The following is a 20548-nucleotide window of genomic DNA, read 5'->3' as shown; positions in this document are numbered from 1 at the left end:
GACGAGCAGGAGCACAGCAGCAGAAAATGCAGACAGGGAGTAGACCACTGACCTGAGAAGATAGTAGCATTGGGAAGGAAATAAACACTCTAGAGAGGAGCCCAGTTCCTTCTCAGCTATGAGGTAATCCTCAACTGGAGAGTGGGGAAGTTGATTAGTTGGTTTGCTGAGAACAGTGTGAAAATAGTTTCTTACCTGCCCATGGATATTCATCTCCCTTCCATATCTGAAGGTGGTAGCTCCCTCAACCTTCTGATTTAGTGGAATGAATGGGTTGTAGTTTAGCATGCTAAATGCCACCCCTGACTTATTTTTCTTCCTGCTTTGCTTTTCCTTCCACTAAACAGAAGGGATCCCAGTAATGAAGTATGAGCTAAATGTTTTGTTCAGTGTAATACAGGATTGTCATGCTGCTTACTCCCAAGAAGGAAAAATGATGAGTAAATATGCTATGTTGTTTCATGGTCTACAGATGAGTGATGCCCAGAGTGTTAATTAAGCTTCTCCAGACTATTTTAAGTGGTGAAGCCAATACAGTTGCTTCTGCAGATTGTGGAATGTTCACTTACAAAATAATTTGACAACTATTCTTTCCTACTTCAATTAAGAATTAAAAAATATGATTGCTGTTTAGGAATGGTACCCACAGTGTAGAAATAAATGTGAATTATCAGTTTAAATGCAGTGGATTAAAGTAAACTTTTAGCATATTTAGTTTGTCAAATCCCCAATAGAATGTTTGCAAATCTTACTTAAAATGGGGTTAAACTTGTTATTGCTTGACTATATAAAATGTGTGTAAATAAGTTACCAAGAAGCCATTAAGTACTATGTATAATATCAAATTCTCTGTGGGTATAATTGTCAAAGGGGGGGGGAAATAAAATTGTAAAGAACCAATTTTTAAATGTTGCTCCTCCAAAACAAATAGAATTGATGATTTTCTTTTTATTATGATAATTTCCAAGAGTACTTCTTCCAAGTCTTCTAACATAACCCCTGAGAGATTAGATTTTAGTCAAAGTGATCAAGCTGACATTTTTCAAGGTCATTTTCTATATGTAGTATAGAGTACGTGATTGGATTTCAAATACACTTGAGTAAATCACAATGACAAGAAACAGGGAGACACTGAAACCTTGTGCTGTTTTCTGTTATTGAGTGCCCTAGCAGGGGGTTAGCCTGGATGAAAAAAGAAATGTAGAAGCATAGGCTGTCTGACTTATTTGATTTGTTTCTCAATAGCAGCTGTGTTAAAAGTTTCTGAGACTGGGATTCTGAAGGATTCTGTCTTTCTGCAAATGATTACATTGAAATCAATTGATCTGTTAGTTCTTATAAAAGTATACAATTCAAAATTCCTTGCAGTGTAGCAGCTAGACAGCATGTGTTATTGAAACAGGAATCCTTTAGCACTAACCAATATATAGATGCCAAAGCGAGTTATGTTTTATTTGGCTTGCTTCTCTGAAGCCTTGTTTTTGAAGATATTGCTGTACCTGAAAATGGTATTTCTATAGCACTAGAAGAAAATAATCTACTTACTGTAACACTTTGGCATCCCTCTGAGAGTTATATGCCTACAGCAGGTATAACGGTACGCTGCAGGCACCAATATGAAATGAAAACTGGCAGTTTTGGTCCCTTAGCAGAGCCGTAGGAACATGAAATAAAATGTGTGTTTGAAGTACACTACAAAATAGCAATAGGCATCTAATTTATTTATTACTTGGGGGTGGATAATGCTCTATGGGGAGATGCAATGATAGTTTATCATCCTACCTTGCCTTAAAAAAATTAAAAAAGAGAAATTAGCGGTTCTTTTCTGTTCTCAGTGCACATTTGTTATCCCAAGATAGACCTGTTTCCCTTAAAGCTAACACATGGTTTTACAAATCTTGCTTGGGATTTCTTTTCCTCTTAATGATTGTCATGATCCTTTTTCTTTTCTTAAAATACAGTCTTCAGGGTTGATTTCAATTTTGACCTTCTTCAGAAAATGAGGACTTTAAAATTTGAGGGATGACCTAGCAATGAGGTGTTAACAAAGGGAATTGTATTTATTTATTTAGATATTATCTTCAAAAATGTTAATATTGCTTTTATTTGTAACGTATTACTGGAGGCCTATATGCTTGGGTCTGTAAATAGCTGTTTTCTGAAGTAGTATGCTAGTAACTCTTGTGTAAAGCAGGGATAATGTATGGCAGGTGTTAGAATTCTTTTCTTATTTCTGCAGTGTGCCGAACTGTCAAAGTTCGTGTTTTGCTGTTAACATTTTTCTGCAAATGATATTCTTTGACCTCCTTTCAGCGCTTCAGCCAAGAAGTATCTGTAGCTTCTCCTTTCCTTAAGGAGAAACCTCCATGGCTGGAGGTGATGCAGTAGAGTTCTTCAAAACAGCACCCCCAGGTGGACATTCCTGCGGGATCATTTGCTCCACTGGCATTTTGCGGGTCTCACCAATCCTGCCTTCTCATCCTGAAGTAGAATGGCTAAGAGAGGAGCCATTTCACATAAAAAAGATATGCTGCAGTATCCTACAGCTGTCAGAGTTTCAGTGGGCCTGAGATGCTACATATGTGCTTGCAAATGTACTTGTGCTTCTAATTCAGAAACATATTTGGTGCTATGGAGCATTACTAAACTACTATGGAGAAATTGTTGGCATCATAATCCAAAAATTGTATGTCTGCCATTGGTAGCCGGGGTAACTGAGCCTTCAGCTGCTTAAGTACTCGCCTCTTACTCTTTCCTGTTTGGGTCTAGTATATAGGTTCACTGGAGCAGAGCTGTCATCTGCTGTAACAGAGGCCTGCTCATGATTGGAAACTATGGGTGGTGGTAATAAATGCCTGGAGAAGGATGTGTTGAACCACTAAGTATTGTATTCATTTAACAGTATGCAAGTGTGGAGAAGAACGGAGAATTCTTCATGTCTCCTAATGACTTTGTCACACGGTACTTGAAGATAATTGGAGATGGTTTGCCTAATGCAAGCACTGTACAGCTCCTTGCAGGTGTGGTGGATCAGACAAAAGATGGGTAAGTGGTTTTTTGTGGTTTTTGTTTGGGGGGTGGGGGGAATTTGTAATTGATTGGTTTAATTTTTTTATTTTTCTGTTATTCATTTAAAAAATACAAAATAATTTTTTCAAACAGTCTGATCCTTGAGGGGTGGGGGTTGTTTTGTATTGTTTTCCCCTGCAGATCCATAAAGGAATATAGTATATTTTAAGTGAAAAGAGTAGAAACATTGTTTTCAACTGCACTTAACATTTAGTGGTGCAAACAATTTTCTGTCTACTATGTATTTTTAATTCATGGAACCTTTCATGTTTGTCGGCTGGCTCCCCTAGGTCCTGCTTTTCTTTCCTTCCCTGAGTCTTTCTGTCTCTGTTTACTTTATGTATTTGTCACAAACACATTCAAATAGAAATCCAAAATAAGTTTAGATGGTGTAGGAAGAGATCCTAGAAAAAAGTGTCCCTGCTTTGTTTTGCCATGGCACTGTTAAAGGTTTTTGCCGCTGTGTTTTTCCTTCAAGAGGGGCTGTGTTTTTCCTTCAAGAGGGAGGAGGAGCGCCTGAAGTATTTAGGGAGCCACTCTGCAATCTTGGGAAGACAGCAGTGAAGTTGGTTGCACATGGTTTGCATTTGAAAGGCCGACTTTGCCAATAGGCAAGATTAGCTGCCCTTCCATCTTCCTTCCCCCTAGTTTAATGAAATCCTAGCATTTGCTTTTGGTACTTGCCCAGGCAAGTACCAAATTCACCCATATGAATTGTTGAACCCTCCCTTTAAAGTATCTTTAGAGAAACTTGAGAATAATTAGCTATGGACTTAAAGTGTGTAGTTGTGGCATTTTTAGAAACCAGAAAACTTCAGGCATGACTCATATCAGTGGTTGCAGAGAGTAAAATGTGAGATAAACAAAGCATGACTAGAGAATGCAGTCTCCTTAGGGAACAGATGCAGGCATAACTGAGAAGTTTTACAGTCCTTTCTGTGCTCTCTTTTCTGCTCAGCCAGTCTCATGTATTTGGCAGCTGAGCACCTTGAACCTTGCAGATGAGTTAATGTGATGATTGCTGCCCCAGTAAAAGAATTCTGTAAAAGGTTATGTTGGTAACATTGATGGCATCAAGAAAGCCATAGCTTCAGACAGTGTTTGACTGAAAATGTTAAACATTTCTCAGATTTCTTCCCTTGGTTTGATGCCTGCAAAAACAGCATTTTCCAAATTACATGGCTTCAAATCCGTTTTGTAATAAGAAGATTGAGAACATAATCCATACCTTGTGATTTGGATCTCCCTCACAGAAGCTGGTGTCAGGAAGAACAAAATGTAAAACTGTAGCCTATGTGAACTTGTTGACAAGTTGGGATTTCGTAACTTGGCGTGATCTTGTAAGAGTTTTGCGATGTAATATTGAGGCTTCTAATTGCTGCTTTCTGCCGTGGGTAAGGATTGTTTCTGTAATCACACTGTGCAGTGACAGTTCGTAACGTGTCTTTCGAGAATCTCTTCTGGTCTTCAGGCTGTCTTCCTGTTTAGCTAATACATGAAAGAATGGTGAAAGTTTGGAAAGTGATTTGCATCTATCTCCCTAATGTGGCATTGTAACATTTTTTGCCATGTTGCTCAGTGTTTGTACTTTGTTCTCCTGGTGTTTAAAGTAATTTGCCAAGTAATCGTTGGAGGCAAGGGTCAGCTGCTTTTTGGTTCCTGTCATGAAATCTCCTAAGGACAGCAACAAGACCATTGGTCTTCTCCTATTGAATGTTGCCAACTTGGCAGTCCAGAGCTCCCAGTTTTAAAGTGAAGCACAAACCAGCTTTTGTTGGTGTTCATTTTTAATAGGCTTGTCAGTGTTTAGGGACTTACATGTGGTTAAGGTCATGAGAGTCTGTTCAGTAATTTTGCATTATTTGTATTATAAAGTAGAAGGTGTCTTGCAAGAGCAATGACAAGTTAATTTTGTTACAGTGTTAGTGACTTAAAGTAGTGCAGTGCTGAAAATACTGCTAGGCTATTTCCAGAAGCATTTATCCATTGTCTTGGATCCGTCTTTTGCGCTGAAGAAGCAGCTGTTGTTCATGACTGTTGAGCATGACCACTTGTCACTAAAAGGGTCTGAGCTTCCACCAGGGCTGTTCCTAGCACTGTTTAGAATGCCTTTTAATTCTTTCTGATTTTGGTGACAAGTTAGGTATATGTACCAAGTGTAATCAGTGTGAAATACTTAACTGGTTAAATACACAGGTGAAAGGCAGGCAGCACAAGAACTTCAGACTCATGAGCAGGACGCATAGATGAGCAAAGAGTTTCTTACCCAAGAGTTGAAGAAGTTCTGAGTGTGAAATGAAAATAACTGTAGCCCTTAGGTACAATCTCACAGTAATTACTGTAGACAAAATCTTATGTAAGTCTAGCCCCATTCCTGCATTGCTAGAGATTAAGGATTTGAGGGTCTACATGAGCTAGTGTTGTTGTGACAAAGGTATGAGACCTCTTAAGGCATACTCTGTTGTTCAGTGAATATCTGTTGCCATGGGAGCAAGTTTTGCCTCCATTTTAAGCCAGGGCAGATGTTTATTTGATGGTGGGCTTTTCTCCTGTTCTGTTATGGAGGCATGTTTGTAAGGTTTCCTCTAAGAAAAGGAAATACATTCTTTGCCAGACAAACTTTTCAAAGTAGTCAACTGGTAATAACATAAATTTTAGTAAGTGTTATATTGCATGGTTGTTGTTCATATGAAACAGTTTGAGGAGCCTGATTCCTGGCCTTAAGCCTCTCACTCCTAATCTTATTAAAAAAAAAAAAAAAAAAAAAAAAGGCTTCATTTAGCCTCAGCTTGATCAGAAATTTCCCCAAAATACAGTAGCTTTCTAAAGGCCTATCAGCAATAGGCCAGGCATTTTCCATCCTGCCTACTGTAATATAATTTCTCAGATTTCTGTTGTAGTTTTAAGCATCTGCCTAACAAAATAGGTATTTACTGCACGTCTCTGTTTGGACTGTAATAACTAACACTTTACTAAGAAATACCATATGCTTTATTTTTAGAAAGGACAAAGTATTCAAAAATAACACTTGGAAATGCCAGCATTTTCCATTATTATTGGATATAAATTTATCCTCTAATGCACCAATTTACACTATACTTAGTTTACCTAGCTTGCAGCGTAAAATAATAGATGTAGCTTCAATTTGTGTCCCATTATGTTACCATGTTTAAATTGCTGATACAGTAAAAACATCTGCATTGATTTCTGAAGAAAACCTCTTCAACATTGCATTTGTATGTATTATTACAGCAGGTAATAAAAAGCAAGTGGCTTTTTTTCTTTACATGGCTACGTGCAGACTTTCTCTGGTGGGAATGTGTTGTGTCTATGGGGTGTCCAGATACCATGGGTGTGGGCATGGAAGACAGGAGATAGTAGTAAATAGTGGTTTTTCTGCACCATACTCTGTTGTTATGTTTAGATTGGTGGTCTTGTATGTGGATGCTTTTAAAATACCAAGATTTGAGCCTTCCTGAATAAACTGTGCAGTAGTGGCACTCATAATGAGGATGTGAAGGTGAAGGAAGGCTTTGACTTACCTGGGTGGATTATCTTCAAAACTGAAATAAAATTTTGTACGCATTTCAGCTTCCTTTTGTTGTGCTGTTAAAATCACTAGGATTTTCTCTGCTTTTGTAACATAAATGACTACTTGTTTAGGTATATGAAATAACTCCTAAGTAGTATATTGAAGTCCATGTTAACATGTGCTGTTTAATGACACCTAATGATATTCACTGAAGGGTTATGCTAAACCCAAAAGGGTGATGCTAAACCAGAGAGAAAACGTGTTACCCAGGCAACTACCCTTGTGCAGTATAGAGAAGTGAGCATATGGCTATGTAGTACACATTTTTTCAGCTTCTTTAAGCATTAAGAATCACACGTGTAATTGACTGAAAAATTACTGCTCAGTTACTGTATTGTATGGTCATAATAGAAGTAAATGAATACGTCGTCGTTAGAATAGATCTGTTGGGAATCACTAGCAGGCTAGTCTACTTAGGGAGCAAAAATACAATAAGAAGAAAATAGCTGGTTTAATTAACATGTAAAAATTGGGTTAATTTGAATTCAGCTGGCACAGCAGATATTAATGTCTCTTCTTTAACAGTCTGGCTAGAAATACACAATTTGTACACTTTTAATCTTCCGAGTTCTATGAGTAATTGTTTTTAAAAAATGGATATAGGGGTATTTTAAGCATTTATCTGTGACTTATTAGGGGGGTTATTGCTTCCAAGTGTTGAAAAAAAATGCTTCTACTAGTATAAAATCTTGTAACAGTATTAATACATGGAGTTTTAATCAAACCCAGGCCTAGTAACATAGCATGTGTTCTTAACATGGTGCTGGGATTCTGCTGGGATAGGTGCTGTATTCTTTTCTGTGCTGTAATCACTGTTTTGTGATCTGTTGGTAAGGACATGTGCAGGTTGTTTCACACAAAAAACAGCTTTACCAAAATGGTGCTGGCAGAGATTTTACATTTATAATTCCAAACAATCCTATTCTAGAGTCTTATCACCTGCTGTCCTTTTTGTTTTTTCTGTGTGCATGTATTATAATCTTTAGAACAGAACTCAGTGCTTTGGATCTGTTTACTGTTCTGTCAGGTATGTAGCCAATAATAATAAATAATAATAGCTTTTTATAGCCAGTAAATCACATTGTAACAGTAAATATGCATAAATACAAAACAGAGTAGGTTGTGATATACTGGTTTAAAATTGAAGGAAGTGTTACTCTTGAAAAAATGTATTTTGGCTTAGGAGGGATGGAAGTTTTCTTCCTTTAAATGACTGAGTATTTGGGTAGTCTGTGTTTAACAGTGGGGTGTACTGAGAGCTCCCAAGGCGTTTAAAGGACTGATGGATTGCTCGTGTGCTAACATGTGCATGTGTAACAAGGCACAGACTTCTTTGCCAGTAAAGCTTAAGGCATTCTTACATGTTTGCTGACATCATTAATTTTGAGTTTAATCTTAAGAATACCTGAGGACTCCTCTTTTTATTTACTTCTTGCACTATGTTTTAATTTATGGTGGCAAGCTCCCAGAGTTAATTATTTGTTAGACCATTTCATACTCTACATTTTATTTACTATTATTTATTGCAGGTATATTGAGGGAGGTAGTATAAGACAGCTTTTAGGCCTTCTCTGTGCTGTGCTTGTTTAAAAAAATGTCCTCTTTTATTAATCTTCTCATGTTTCTATTTTCCTCATGGAAGTCAGCTTGTTACCCTGTGAATGTTTGGCTGCTGATGTGCAGCAAGCGCACTTCAAGTGTTGATCTAGGAAAGACGGTAGATGTACTCTTTTAAGACTTCAGCAAAGCTTATGAATATTGTCTCTCATAATGTCCAGCACACTGAATAGCCTGGTTACATGATGAGTGAGTGACTGGCCTACAGGTCAGGCACAAAGGGTTACAGTGAATGGGGTGACATCATGCTGGCAACCTGTCACTATGGGGGTTCTGTAGGCTCCATCCTCGGTTTTGTGCTCTTCAATATCTTCATAAGTCACCTTGATGCAGGACTCATAGGGATACTAAGTAAATTTGCCAGCTGCTGACATCCTCAAGGGCAGAGGGGCCCTGCAGAGACACCTCAACAAACCAGGGAGATGGGCAATCACCAATTGTATGAAGTTTAACAAGAGAAAGTGCCAGATTCTGCACCTGGGATGGGACAGCCCTGGATGTACAGACAGACTGGGGAATGAGAGGCTGGCAAGCAGCACTGTGGAAAGGGATCTGGGAGTCCTGGTTGACAGGAAGTTAAATATGACTCAGCAGTGCCCTGGCAGCCAGGAGGGCCACCCGTGTCCTGGGGGCACCAGGCACAGCATCACCAGCCAGGCAAGGGAGGGGATTGTCCCACTCTGCTCTGAGCTGGGGCGGCCTCACCTCAAATAATGTGTGCAGCTTTGTCACAGTATAAAAAAGACACTAAGCTGTTAGAGAGTGTCCAAAGGAGGGCAGCAAAGATGGTGAAGGGCCTTGAGGGGAAGCCATATGAGCAGTGGCTGAGGTCACTTGGTCTGTTCAGTCTGGAGGAGACTGAAGGGAGACCTCATTGTGGTTTCAACTTCTTCACAAGGGAAGAGGAGGGGCAAGTACTAAACCCTTCACTGTCAGAATTCAAGCCAACGGCATGAAGCTGAGTTCAGGGAGGTTTAGGTTCGATATAAAGAAAAGGCTTTTCACTGGGGGTGTGGTTGAGTACTGGAACAGGCTTCCCAGGGAAGTGGTTACAGACCAAGCCTGTCTGAGTTCAGGAAGGACTCGGGTACATGGTGTGGTTCTTGGGGATGGCCCTGTGCAGGGCCAGGAGTTGGACTCCATCATCCTGATGGGGCCCTTTCAACTCAGCATATTCTCTGATTCCCATAAAACAGGTGACTGAAAATTGCTGTATAGTCATGGGTCATCATAACTTGATGGAAAAAATATCTTTTCCAACTTATTCAAACTGTTAATTCTTCACTGTTACTGCATACTGAGTAAAAGTTTTCATTGAACTGGCTGCAGTGTCAAAGTCCTTTGCATCAAAGTCCTAAGGATATAGTTAGTTTCCATTAAAAATCCCCTGGGTTTGTGTGTGTTTCTTGACATTGGATATACTGAATTTTGTGCTTTTCAAAAATAATCCTTGTTCCCCAGCTGCTGCCACATGAACCCATTAAAGCTACGTGCCTGCTACACTGACATAAAGCAGCCTGAGAGGCAGGAGTCTTAACTATCCCAGGCTGCTAGCAGGCCCTGCCACCACATATTTGAACATGATTTTAAACTCTACAGCCTAGACATTAAAGAAGCAGGAAAAAGAAGAATAGTTTGCCTTTGCCTCTCTAAGAATGGGAGTTTGATCTCCATTTGAACTCCTGGGTGTGACACAGGTAAATTAGAATGTTCAAGGTCTTTGCTGTTATCAAACCTACTCCTGGAAACAATGTCATGTTGTCTAATTATGTATTTCTGCTTATGAACTAACTTCTGGAAGGACAACCCTGCTTTTATCTATGCCCTACTACTGTGCTAGTACATTAGGAACCAGGCTGTAATGATAAATTTGAATAAACTGCTTTTGGGCAGAGAAAGAACATGCAGACTACTGATTGAGATTTGTGACTCAACATGCAGGACTGGAGGGCTGTGATGGATGACTAATAAGTTGCTAGCAAACAGATAACATATTCTGATCAGTTCCTTCTGAAGTGAGTGGCAGCATGTAGATTTTGAATGGATTTGCTTTCCAAAAGTGCTAAGTACTGAGTCTTGAGGGAAGTTACTCTTGTGTTTATTGGCTCTGTCTTGCCATTGGAGGGAGGTAGGCTCCCCCAGAGGGCAGTTCAGTTAGGCATTAAAGCTGAGGTGAGTAGCCATGGTGAGTGTTTTGCTTATTTTATGTTGTGTTGTGACTTGCTGAGAGGAATAATGCCTTGTTCAACAGACATTTCCGTTTAGTGATATTAAAGCTTCCTGAGGGCAGTGGGGATAGGGCATTTTAGGATAAATTTTAATCCCTACTGAATATATTTTGAACATATTTTTATTATGTCTTATTTCTTTTGTATAATCAATATTATATCGTATTTCAGTTTTTTGTGAGCAAGTTGGTTTCATAGCTATTGTATTTTCCTTCTTCCCTTAGGTTGATATCCTTTCAAGAGTTTGTGGCATTTGAATCAGTCCTGTGTGCTCCAGATGCATTGTTCATAGTAGCCTTTCAGCTGTTTGACAAGACTGGTAAAGGAGAAGTTACTTTTGGTAAGACATTCTTAAATGTGCATTCTTGATGTAAAAATCCATACCTATGCCAAACTCTGTTTCACCTTCTGTTACTGTAGGAGACAGTGATTGGTAGTGGAACTACACTAATGCCAAGCAACTTTATGCCTGTACTTTTTTAACCATTTATGCGTGCACAGTATGAAGCCAAGGTCATTGTCATCATCATTGTTTTCTCTGGAGGATTGGTCACTTCTCTTTTTCTCTTCCCCAACATGCTTGTACAGGTCCAGACCAGCAGTGATAGGTGACTATAGGAAATGATTGTAAAACTGCAAGGAAGTTGCCAGAAGACCTGGGTAAATGTTGGGTCTGAAATCATTACCCTGAATTATTTTTTGTTTAAGTTGGCTATATTTTAAGCTGGCTGACTTCTAAGGCTTAAAACTGTATTCTGTGAGATTTTACAGTAATTAATTCATTATTGCATGCCCTCTGCCAGTCCCTCCCCCTGTAAAATTCAGCTGTGCATTGGAAGTGTGATGTTTGCACTGATAATGAGATACACTCAGGCCAGTTTAAAACTTGATTAAGAGGACTGTTTCTTTCTAGATATTCTAGAGCTAGATTTTGATATCTGCAGGACTATCTCCCACCTGCCTAATGATAAGGGCCATTCAGTCTGAAAGAAGGATTCAGAATTTAGCAGTCTGGACTAATTTCTGATACTGAGCTTGCACATGAAAAAGTACAGGGAATTTTTTTTTTTTGCTGAGTACCTACACTGGCTAAAATTACTATTTCTAATCTGCTACATTTTGACATGTTTATTCATATATATCAAGCTTTATTGTTTGGTTGTTAAACAGTTCTGAGTAAATGGGAAATTCGACTATATTGGCTCTTCTGTCTTTCCGAAATATATGGTTCACACATCCGTTACATTTTAGTAGTATTTCCCACACGTCTTATGCTCAGTTAAAAAAAGCCCTTCTCTTTTCATTTGTACTAACAGGATTCTGTAACCATTGCTTGAAACATCATTGTATTCTTTCTACCATCTCAAAAAATCTGTATTTGAAGTTGTGGCTGGTAAGAAGAGTTGCTGTCTCTTGTTTGTCTCTTTTATTTTTTATTATTTTGGTAGTGTGTTGAGGGTGTGAAAGATGTGCTTTTTGTTTGCAGTATTTCAGAAGTTACTACAGATGCTAAAGGATTTTCAGAAGAAAATTCTGCAGATCATAACTTTGATAAAGGAAGTATTTTGTACCTAACATTTTTGTGTATGTATATGGACAGAGAAGCAGTGAGAAGTACCATGCTTTTAAAACAGGAGGGAATGCATATTTTACTAGGGTTTTGTTCCAGTGAAGGCAGACCAGAGTTCCTGGAATGCCTGTGATGTGCAGTTTCTTGTCTGTGACAGAGCCCCTGGTTGCTTGGAGCACTCATTAATAATTAGGAGGAACTGTATTCGTTTGATCTGAATGCTGAATCACTCCGACTTAACTTTTTAACTCTTGGCATGCTTGTTCCTATTTTTCCTGCTGTCAAATGCTTCCCTTGGGGTTTGACACAGTGAGTCAAAGGATTTATTTGGTATTTGAAGTCCATTGAAGTCCTTCTAGTGATGAGAGAAAATCTCATGCCAGACTGTATTTAAAAGAGGAGACTTGCCAACATTGGCAGAACCTCAGATAGTTTTTGTTTAATTCCTTCATCTTCCCTTTTGAAACCGTAGATGTATTTGTAACTTCTGTGTAGTACCTTGTGGCTACCACCCCAGTAAATGCCTGGGCTGGGGAGGATGGAAGATCAGTCTCAGTGTTGTGTCTTCTCAGCAGAAATGGTTGACCTTTAGACAAGGTTAGTTCCTTATTTTATATCGCGAGAAGAAAAAAGGAGCTTTATTTTCCTGCTATTATGAAAAAACCCTAATATTTTCATAAATACATTATTAAAATACTATCCTGTAACTTTGCCACTCAATACCTCCATCATGCATCTTTGAGGCTAATTATAAGATCTTTTTCCATTCACTTGAATGAGAGTAGTATCAAGTCCTTATCAAGGTTAGGAGACTTAAATAGGGGTTTTGTATACTGTGGAATTACAGTGTGAAAGGAACAGAAGAATAGGGAAAGGATAATTTTTCATTATACTGCTGTTAGGTATAGTATCTCAAGGCTCTCATTTTAAGTCTCTGTCTCATTTTAATGATGTTAAGAAACAGCATGGCTTATGTGTGCAGTCATTTTTTTTCTGTACACTAAAATAATGATATAAATATTTTAGCTTATACCAAGCAGAATAGTTCCTAGCAGTGAATTTCACATTTTATACCATGCAAATCCATCTAACTCTTACTCTTTCACAGGTGCACTTGGCTTGACATCTTTGTTAAAGGAATTAATGGAATTAAAGGAATTAAGCTTTATGCCAATGAACTTTTACATTGAATGTGAGATCCAGGCTGTAGATATTCAGAGAAATGTTCTGGGTAAAGAAGTTCCAATTTAAAACTTTGCACTTACTTTTCTTGAAAAATGTTGCGCTCTTACTTCAGTTTCTGGGTTGGAAATTGATTTGCATTTTAGCTGTATGTTGACATCTCTACAGTTTTAAATGTTTCATTTCTTTAAAGTGGCAAGTTAACTGTACCTGGTTCTTTGACAGAACTGTTACCCATTTAAAAGGGCTGATGTGCAAGCAGTGTGAGTACATAGGGGGATGGGAAATATTTCTAGTTTATTGCTTTTTGAGGTGAATTAAATGGCCACTAGTAAATTAGTGGCTAGTGGCTGGTTGAGACTACACCTGGCCATTGCATCATGTTGTAGATTTACTTTCTGCTGAAGTGTCAAAGCTTTGACAGTTTGTAAGGAGTTAAAGCTCTCAGCAGGAAAGTTTAAATTCGAGGCAAAGAGCAAACCATTGCTTCTTACTGTTGAGTGTTGACAGGCACATAAAAGCTGATAATGTAAGTCCAGGGGTTTAAGAGACTTAGTAGAGTTGCTTTTTTGTCGTGTGACTGTATTTTAATGCCTCATTAAAGAAGAAAAGACCTTTGAAATTCTTTACTAGATGGCATTTAAAAAAAGGTGAGATGGTTGCATAAAAAAGTGTTTAAAAACAAAGTAATTGTAACTTTCATCTTTAATTTTGGATGGGTAAAATAAATGATGGTACCTAAGAGTTCTGAGCTGTGAATAACACAGCAGTGATACCCAGGAACTAGAACTTACCTTTTCTGATACGAGTTCTCACAAGACCTAGTGTAGGGCAAAATAAGTGTTGTCGACGTTGATTTTGCTAGGAGAGTAAGCAAAGGCACAATAAGAGCTGAGTCTGTGCTGCCAACCATTATTGAACCTGCTTTAAAGATTTTAATTCTGATTGGTATTAAAGCAGAATTACCCACCAGACAGAAATTCTTGCTCTTGTACTTAACAAAATGGAGCTGTGGTATAGTGTGTGGTTTTATGGTTTTGGTTTTCATTTCTAGATGTCCTCTAGTTCAATCTGAGGCTATTTCAAAATGGATGCTGTGTTGTGCTGCTTTGAGAAATAAGAGTACGCTGTAAAATGTTAGTCCTTTAATTAAAACAAAACCAACAAACAACAGTCTCCCCGCAAAGCCAGCAAAAACATGAAGAAAATAGAGAACCCAATCCCCAAATTTTTGTTTGTTAAGTGTAGCAGTTGCAGATTCAAGTACTGTATTTTGCTTTTGTCTTTAAACAAAACTTTATTGGCATGCAGACAGCAGCTATTGTCAGTCTCTGCTTCTGTTATTAATTATATCAATACATTTCTTAGATAAGCACATTAATTAAGGATACATCTCACTAAGTGCTTCTGTTAGCTGGTACCTGATATTTGGATTGGCTGAATACTTTGTAAACTTTCTAAGAGGACATAGCTCTTAAGAGAAGTTCAAATAGCTCCATAGCTATTGTGATGACCTTCAGAGTTTTTTCCTCTATGATAATTCTCTGATTTTTTTTGATATGCAGAAAATGATTACCAGTTTCATAATTGCTTTCATGTCCAAAGAATTAGCTTCTGATTGTGGGACATAGCTCTTGCTTTTGTTACAGAGGATTACTTGTTTTATGCTTTGCACTGCAATTGCTGGTATGACTTGATTGTTTTTATGGAATCAGTAATTCTTTTTATCTCTTGCACAACACCTAGCTTAGTGATGCCCAGCCTGGTATACTGAACACCATGTAAAACAATGAAAAGCTAAATCTGAACCAACAAAATAAATTGCTGTAGCTGTAAGCTTTGATCTCTTGATAAACTGCAGTATTTAGTATTTATCAGTGATACATCCATTGCTGGTTCAAATTTCTTGAAACCAGTTGTAGCTAATGATTTGTTAGCTTACACATCACAGCTTTACCTATACAGTGAAACATTTGCTGATGTATAAATGACAGCTGCCTAGATACGATCCAGTGGCAACATTGCAGATTTGAAATCTGTTCAGTCTCTGATGTTTTTTGTTGTTTGTACACTGTTGGATTTTGCACAAATAATTGCCAGTTTAGTTACAAAAGGATGTAAATTAGACTTGCTAGTATATTTATTTTCTTCAAAACAATTTTTGAAATGTTCTCAGACTATTTTTTGAGAATTTAATTTCTAGACATATGTCAACTCGGCAAGTTTTTGTTTTGTTTTTCTCTTTTAACTAAAATGTTTGATAATCAGACAGACTTGGATGCAAGCATCTTAAGTAAAAGAGAGCCTGTTAGGAGGATACAAAGGGAATCTGTTGTTCTAAATATTAGGAGTAGCTTTGTCCTATTACACAAGAAGTTTGGTTTCATTTGGTCTAGAAAATGCAATTGAGTTTTCTACATCATCCAGAACTGAAATTCAGTGTTTCAGTGTGTTCTTTGTTGTTGGTTTTGTTCTGATGTTTTGTTGGGGATGGTAAGAAAACCATCAAACAATTCAGATTGGAAGTGACTGTGGCAGCCATATGGTTCAAACCCTTGAAGTGCCACCATCAAGACCAGTTGCTCGAGGGGAAATATCTAATCAATGTTTTAAATAATCTCTGAGGGTGGAGACTCAGCAGCCTCTATGAGCAAGCATTTCCCAGCGTTTGATCGCTATTACAGTGGAAAACTAAATTCCTGATGCCTGGTTGGGATTGCCAATGTTCCAGCTTGCATCTATTGCCTCTTGTCCTTCCACTGTGCATCTTTGTCTTCCCTTCATCTGTGGGGTAGATGCAATGAGCTACAGACAACAGTGAGCTCTTCCTTTAGATCTCCCATCTCCAGGCTGAGAAACCCCCATTCCATTAGCCTTTCTATGCATGTCACATGCATCATCCCCCAGCTGCCTTGTATGGAGAAAAAGAAGTGATGTTCTGTTTTTGTTAGGGGGTTGTGCTGTTTACCTTGGTGAAAGTGGATTTTTTGTTTTCTTTTAAATGGTTATTATTACTCAGGGCAAGAGGAGTAGATTTATTTTTTATGCCCACAGGGGGCCTAGCACTTTTCAAACTTGAGGTCTTAGGGTGCTGGCAGTTTGTTGCTAACTTCTAATGAGGGCGGGAAGGGTCATAAAAAAATATAAGGCTCTTGCTAGTGAACTGAAATTATGGATAACCATAGTTGAAGTAGATGTATTTTTAAGGGATTACATTCGGGAAAATTTCTGAAGACATTTTAAGTAAGCAAATTATGTAATATTTGTGTGTAAATTCATGTTATTCCTCCTTACGTACAGCGGAGATAGAAGAATCAGACAAGCTTGAATCCAGAGTCTTACTTGCTGAGGGTGATGGTACTTTTGGAAAGAGCCTGCTTTTTTGCTTTTTTTTTTTTTTTGTGGTATTTTCAGTATTTAACACAGGTAACAGAAGTGCACAAGTATCTCAGTCAAAAATTAGGGCAAAATTGAACAGGACGCTGTATGATATGTCATGAGAAAGTGAATTAGTAGTTTTCAGGAGTGACAAGGGCACAAACAGCCAGAGCAGGGGGAAGGTAAGAGGATAAAAAAGACAACAATTTCAGCAGATTTGTGAAGTTGAAGCTTATAATGGATTTTTTTGGACTGGGAAAAATCATGAAGGCACAAGCATGTTCTGTGTAATAATGTTTTCATTAATGTGAAATTTATCTACAAGACTGCTCTCTCCTTGTTGAAAAGTTTGGCTAGGACAATGAATTATGTTCAGTAGCCAGTGTGTCTCTCCTGAAAGAGAATGCATGCTGAACATTTTTTAGGATTGGTACTGGACTTTGTGGTTAGCTGCTGGCATTCTGGCAGATCTGTTTGGCTTTTGTATTCTTTGAGGTCTACTTACAACATTTGATAGACATTTATTTTCCAATACCAGTCTTCATCTCACCTCTATGTACAACAGGTGCTGTACAGCCTTTGTTGCTTCTTCCAGCCACAAAATGGTTGTGGTTCTCATTGGAACAGAAGTGACCAGTTTTAGTGGGAGACTCCAGGCTTCTGCTTCTCCACCCTGCTGTGGCTGCCTCTGAGGATGCTGGCACTCCACTGAGGCTGTCGCAATACAGTCTTTTTTAATGCCTGAGGGTGTGCCAATGCGTTTTCTAAGAGCAGCTCAACAAGTGTCATGAGCTTTTGCTTCTCACTGATGGGCTCCAGATGTTGGTATGTTATCTGGAGGTTAAAAAGCATTAATTTTTTTATATATGTGGACCTTTATTGCATTTCTTTAATTATCAGCTTTTATTACAAAAATAACTACTCTGATTTTTGAAACTTTTTAAGTATATGAGTGTTTTCTGAACAACTGAATGTAGACACATGGGAATATAAGATTGGCATGTGTGTGTGTTGTATGGTATCTTGTCAGAGATCTAAAGAACTGCTTGGAAGATGTTCCAGTTCAGTGGGTTAAAAATCCTCTTTTTATGTGTGGGAATCCAGGGCTTCCCTCTGGCTGCCCTGGAGGGCCTGGGACCCCGGCAGGGGGTCAGGAACCCCCCTGTACAGAGCCTCGAGAGACACTGTCTCTGATCTCTGTCCATGGAAAAGAGTTTTCAATCTTACAGGATGAATTACAAGCTCTGAGTGTTTGATATGAGTAATAATTAAGTGTGGCATGGGTGCAAAAGTAAAATTTTAGGTTTCTAGATTAGGGGTTCAGAGGGGACAAGATGGAGGAAGTTGGGTGTGTCTTGTCCTTTTTCTCCTTCTTCATGCCCTCCATGTTTCACTGTAGTGTTGGCATTTTTCTATTGGTTTAGGCTGGGGACACACTGTTCAACATAGATGACAGATATTGGCACATTATTGTAAATATAGCACAGGTAGTTTCTGGTATATAATGTTTGTAACATCCCACTGGGGGCAGAGCCCCACACGCTGCCCTGCAGGACAGACCTGCGGCAGGGCAGCAGAACATGTTAGAGATAAGCAAGAATAAACAACCTTGAAAACAGCACAGACGAATTATGGCTTCTTCTTTGGCAACGGGGCAGAAAGACAGAGACTTTCTACAATCTCCGAATCACCAATACCCACAAATTCCGACATTACGGAAGACCAACTGTAGATTTGCACAATTGACTATAATGCCTCCAATTTTAAAAGATAGAGGTAACAGAAAGCACTTCCAATTGGTGGGATAGTTCAATAATACTACATGCTCAGGTGGTAAAATATTGTGCTTTCTGCTGCTACTTCATGCTACTTAATAAGAAAAAACTAGGTGTGGGAAAGGTGGGAACACACCTATTTGAGAGTCAGTTTCAACTGTATGAGGTCACTTTTTAGTTAACAGAGTAACTCTTTGGTAAGCTGACGGTCAGCCATGTGTATATCCTGTTGGAAGAAAAAGCCCAACATGATTACTAGGCAGCACTTGGGCAAGAACCAAAAGCTTCTGCACCAGAGCATATTTTAAACCATGTCAGGAGCTCTATATGACTTTAAGCTGGGTTTTTATTGATATTTTTCCCCATCCCATTTTCAAACTGGCCTGGAATTGCAGATTAGAAAGTAGAAACTTCAGCAAGTTCTAGGAGCCAGAAAAGTGTTTTGTTATTACAGATTTTAATATGAAATTTCATATAGCAAAATACACATATTTTTGTGGTGTGTGTAATTTAGTTTTCTAAATTGGAAAATCTGCTGTTACCTGGCAGTTAATGACTATTTTTTCCTAACATTTGGAATTCAGGACCTGATTTAAGAAGCTGATAAAAGAAAACAAAGCTGAGAATATATTGGAAGTACTCAAAGTGAAAATTACAGTTTAGATAGGTTTGAGTGCAGATAGTTAGACATTTTAATTGAACTAAAATAGTTTTATACTAATACAGTACTGTTGTGGGAGTACATTTTGTGGTGTATTTGAAATTGAAGTATTTAAGTGAGGGAAAATGTGTGTTAATGCTCTGCAAGAAAGTGATTTTTTTTCCAATCTCATCTTCTAAGCAAAATAGCTGTTAAAGGCATAGAGCTTTCAAGTCTATGCTGGAAAGTAATGTGTAAAGTTCATGGTTATTTCTTTGAGCTAGGAGTTTGCTTTTATCACTCTAGTTAGCATATTAAATTGCTGTAGGAAACAAAGATGTGAATTCTGTATTAAGTTTTTTATTGCTGGACAGCTACAGTGATATTAGTCCCTGTTGGTGTAAAATAAAAAGGTGTTGATTCAGTCTACATTTGAAAAATATACTTGCAAAATAAATAGTTTGAAAGAATTTTAGATTTTATATGTCAGATTCTTATGGACTATACTCAGTAAAGATTTTAGTATCTTGTTCTGTTAAGTGACTTTCCTTAGACACAAAATACAGTGGAATAATGACTTTCAGAGTTTTCCTTTTAAAATCTAAAATTTATAAGTCCAAATTTCACTTGGAGAATATTTGTGGTCCTTTTTTTGTGTCAAGTGTGTCTGTAGTTGTTCCAAAGCATGCTTTATTTCTATTTTACTTGTTAATCACAGGAAGTGGAATGTCATAGGAATGAAAATGAAATGGAATCACAGGAATAAAAATGTGAATGCAGCATGCTTGTTTGCGCAATAAGCATTTAAAAATACACACCACACTGCAGAGAAGAAGGTTCCCAGGACTTAAAGGACCAAAAACTTCCACTGTAAATCAGCAGGCAGATCACCTGGAGAGAAAATAAAACAACTCTTTCATGCGGTGATCAGAAATTAATGTCAAGGTTGCTATTTTTTAGTTAGAGACCAGGGAGGGATAAACAATGTTTTAGAACCTTGCAATTTATTTTAAAATGGAGTTTCAAAGCTGAATTTTTAAAATTGATAAAAGTGACAGCATGGATTTCTGAAAATGAGTGTTTAAAATCTTCAACCTGTTGCTTGTTTTGCTTCCTAACAGCTCTGGTTCAAACAATGCAAACACTCAAATGGTTGTATCTTTTGCTAGCTTTAGATTGATTTTGTGCTGTTATGGCTCTTGACATTGAAGCATTAACATTTTGCTTTTTTAGAACTAAAGGAATTAAACAGTGTTCTGAACTGGATTTTAAAGCTTCCATTTATCAGATATTCTGATTAAATACTTGTTTAGGATCAAAGCACAGTTGCCCAGAGAAGCTGTGGAATCTCTGTTGCTGGAGGTAGTCACAGAATCACAGATTGGGTGAGGCTGGAAGGGACCACAGCGGGTTATCTGGTCCAACCTTCCTGCTCAAGCAGGGTCATCCCAGAGCACATGGCACAGGATTGTGTCCAGATGGTTTTTGAGTATCTCC

General features: G+C 38.1%; 1 protein-coding gene across 5 annotated transcripts in view; it reads left to right on the top strand.

The window, feature by feature from the left end:
• The window catches only part of SLC25A13 (solute carrier family 25 member 13), a 101428-nt gene that overhangs the window by 25260 nt on the left and 55620 nt on the right, over positions 1 to 20548 (top strand). For all 5 annotated transcript variants that reach the window (XM_030264695.4, XM_030264696.4, XM_030264692.4 and 2 more), the window contains 2 exons: positions 2903 to 3045; positions 10731 to 10846. In XM_030264695.4, the coding sequence (XP_030120555.1) occupies positions 2903 to 3045; positions 10731 to 10846 (259 nt within the window). The remainder of the gene's footprint in view (positions 1 to 2902; positions 3046 to 10730; positions 10847 to 20548) is intronic.

Source organism: Taeniopygia guttata, chromosome 2 (assembly GCF_048771995.1).
Source record: "Taeniopygia guttata chromosome 2, bTaeGut7.mat, whole genome shotgun sequence".
In the NCBI taxonomy this organism is placed as follows: Eukaryota; Metazoa; Chordata; class Aves; order Passeriformes; family Estrildidae; genus Taeniopygia; species Taeniopygia guttata.
This window is presented reverse-complemented; position numbering and strand designations above follow the sequence as displayed.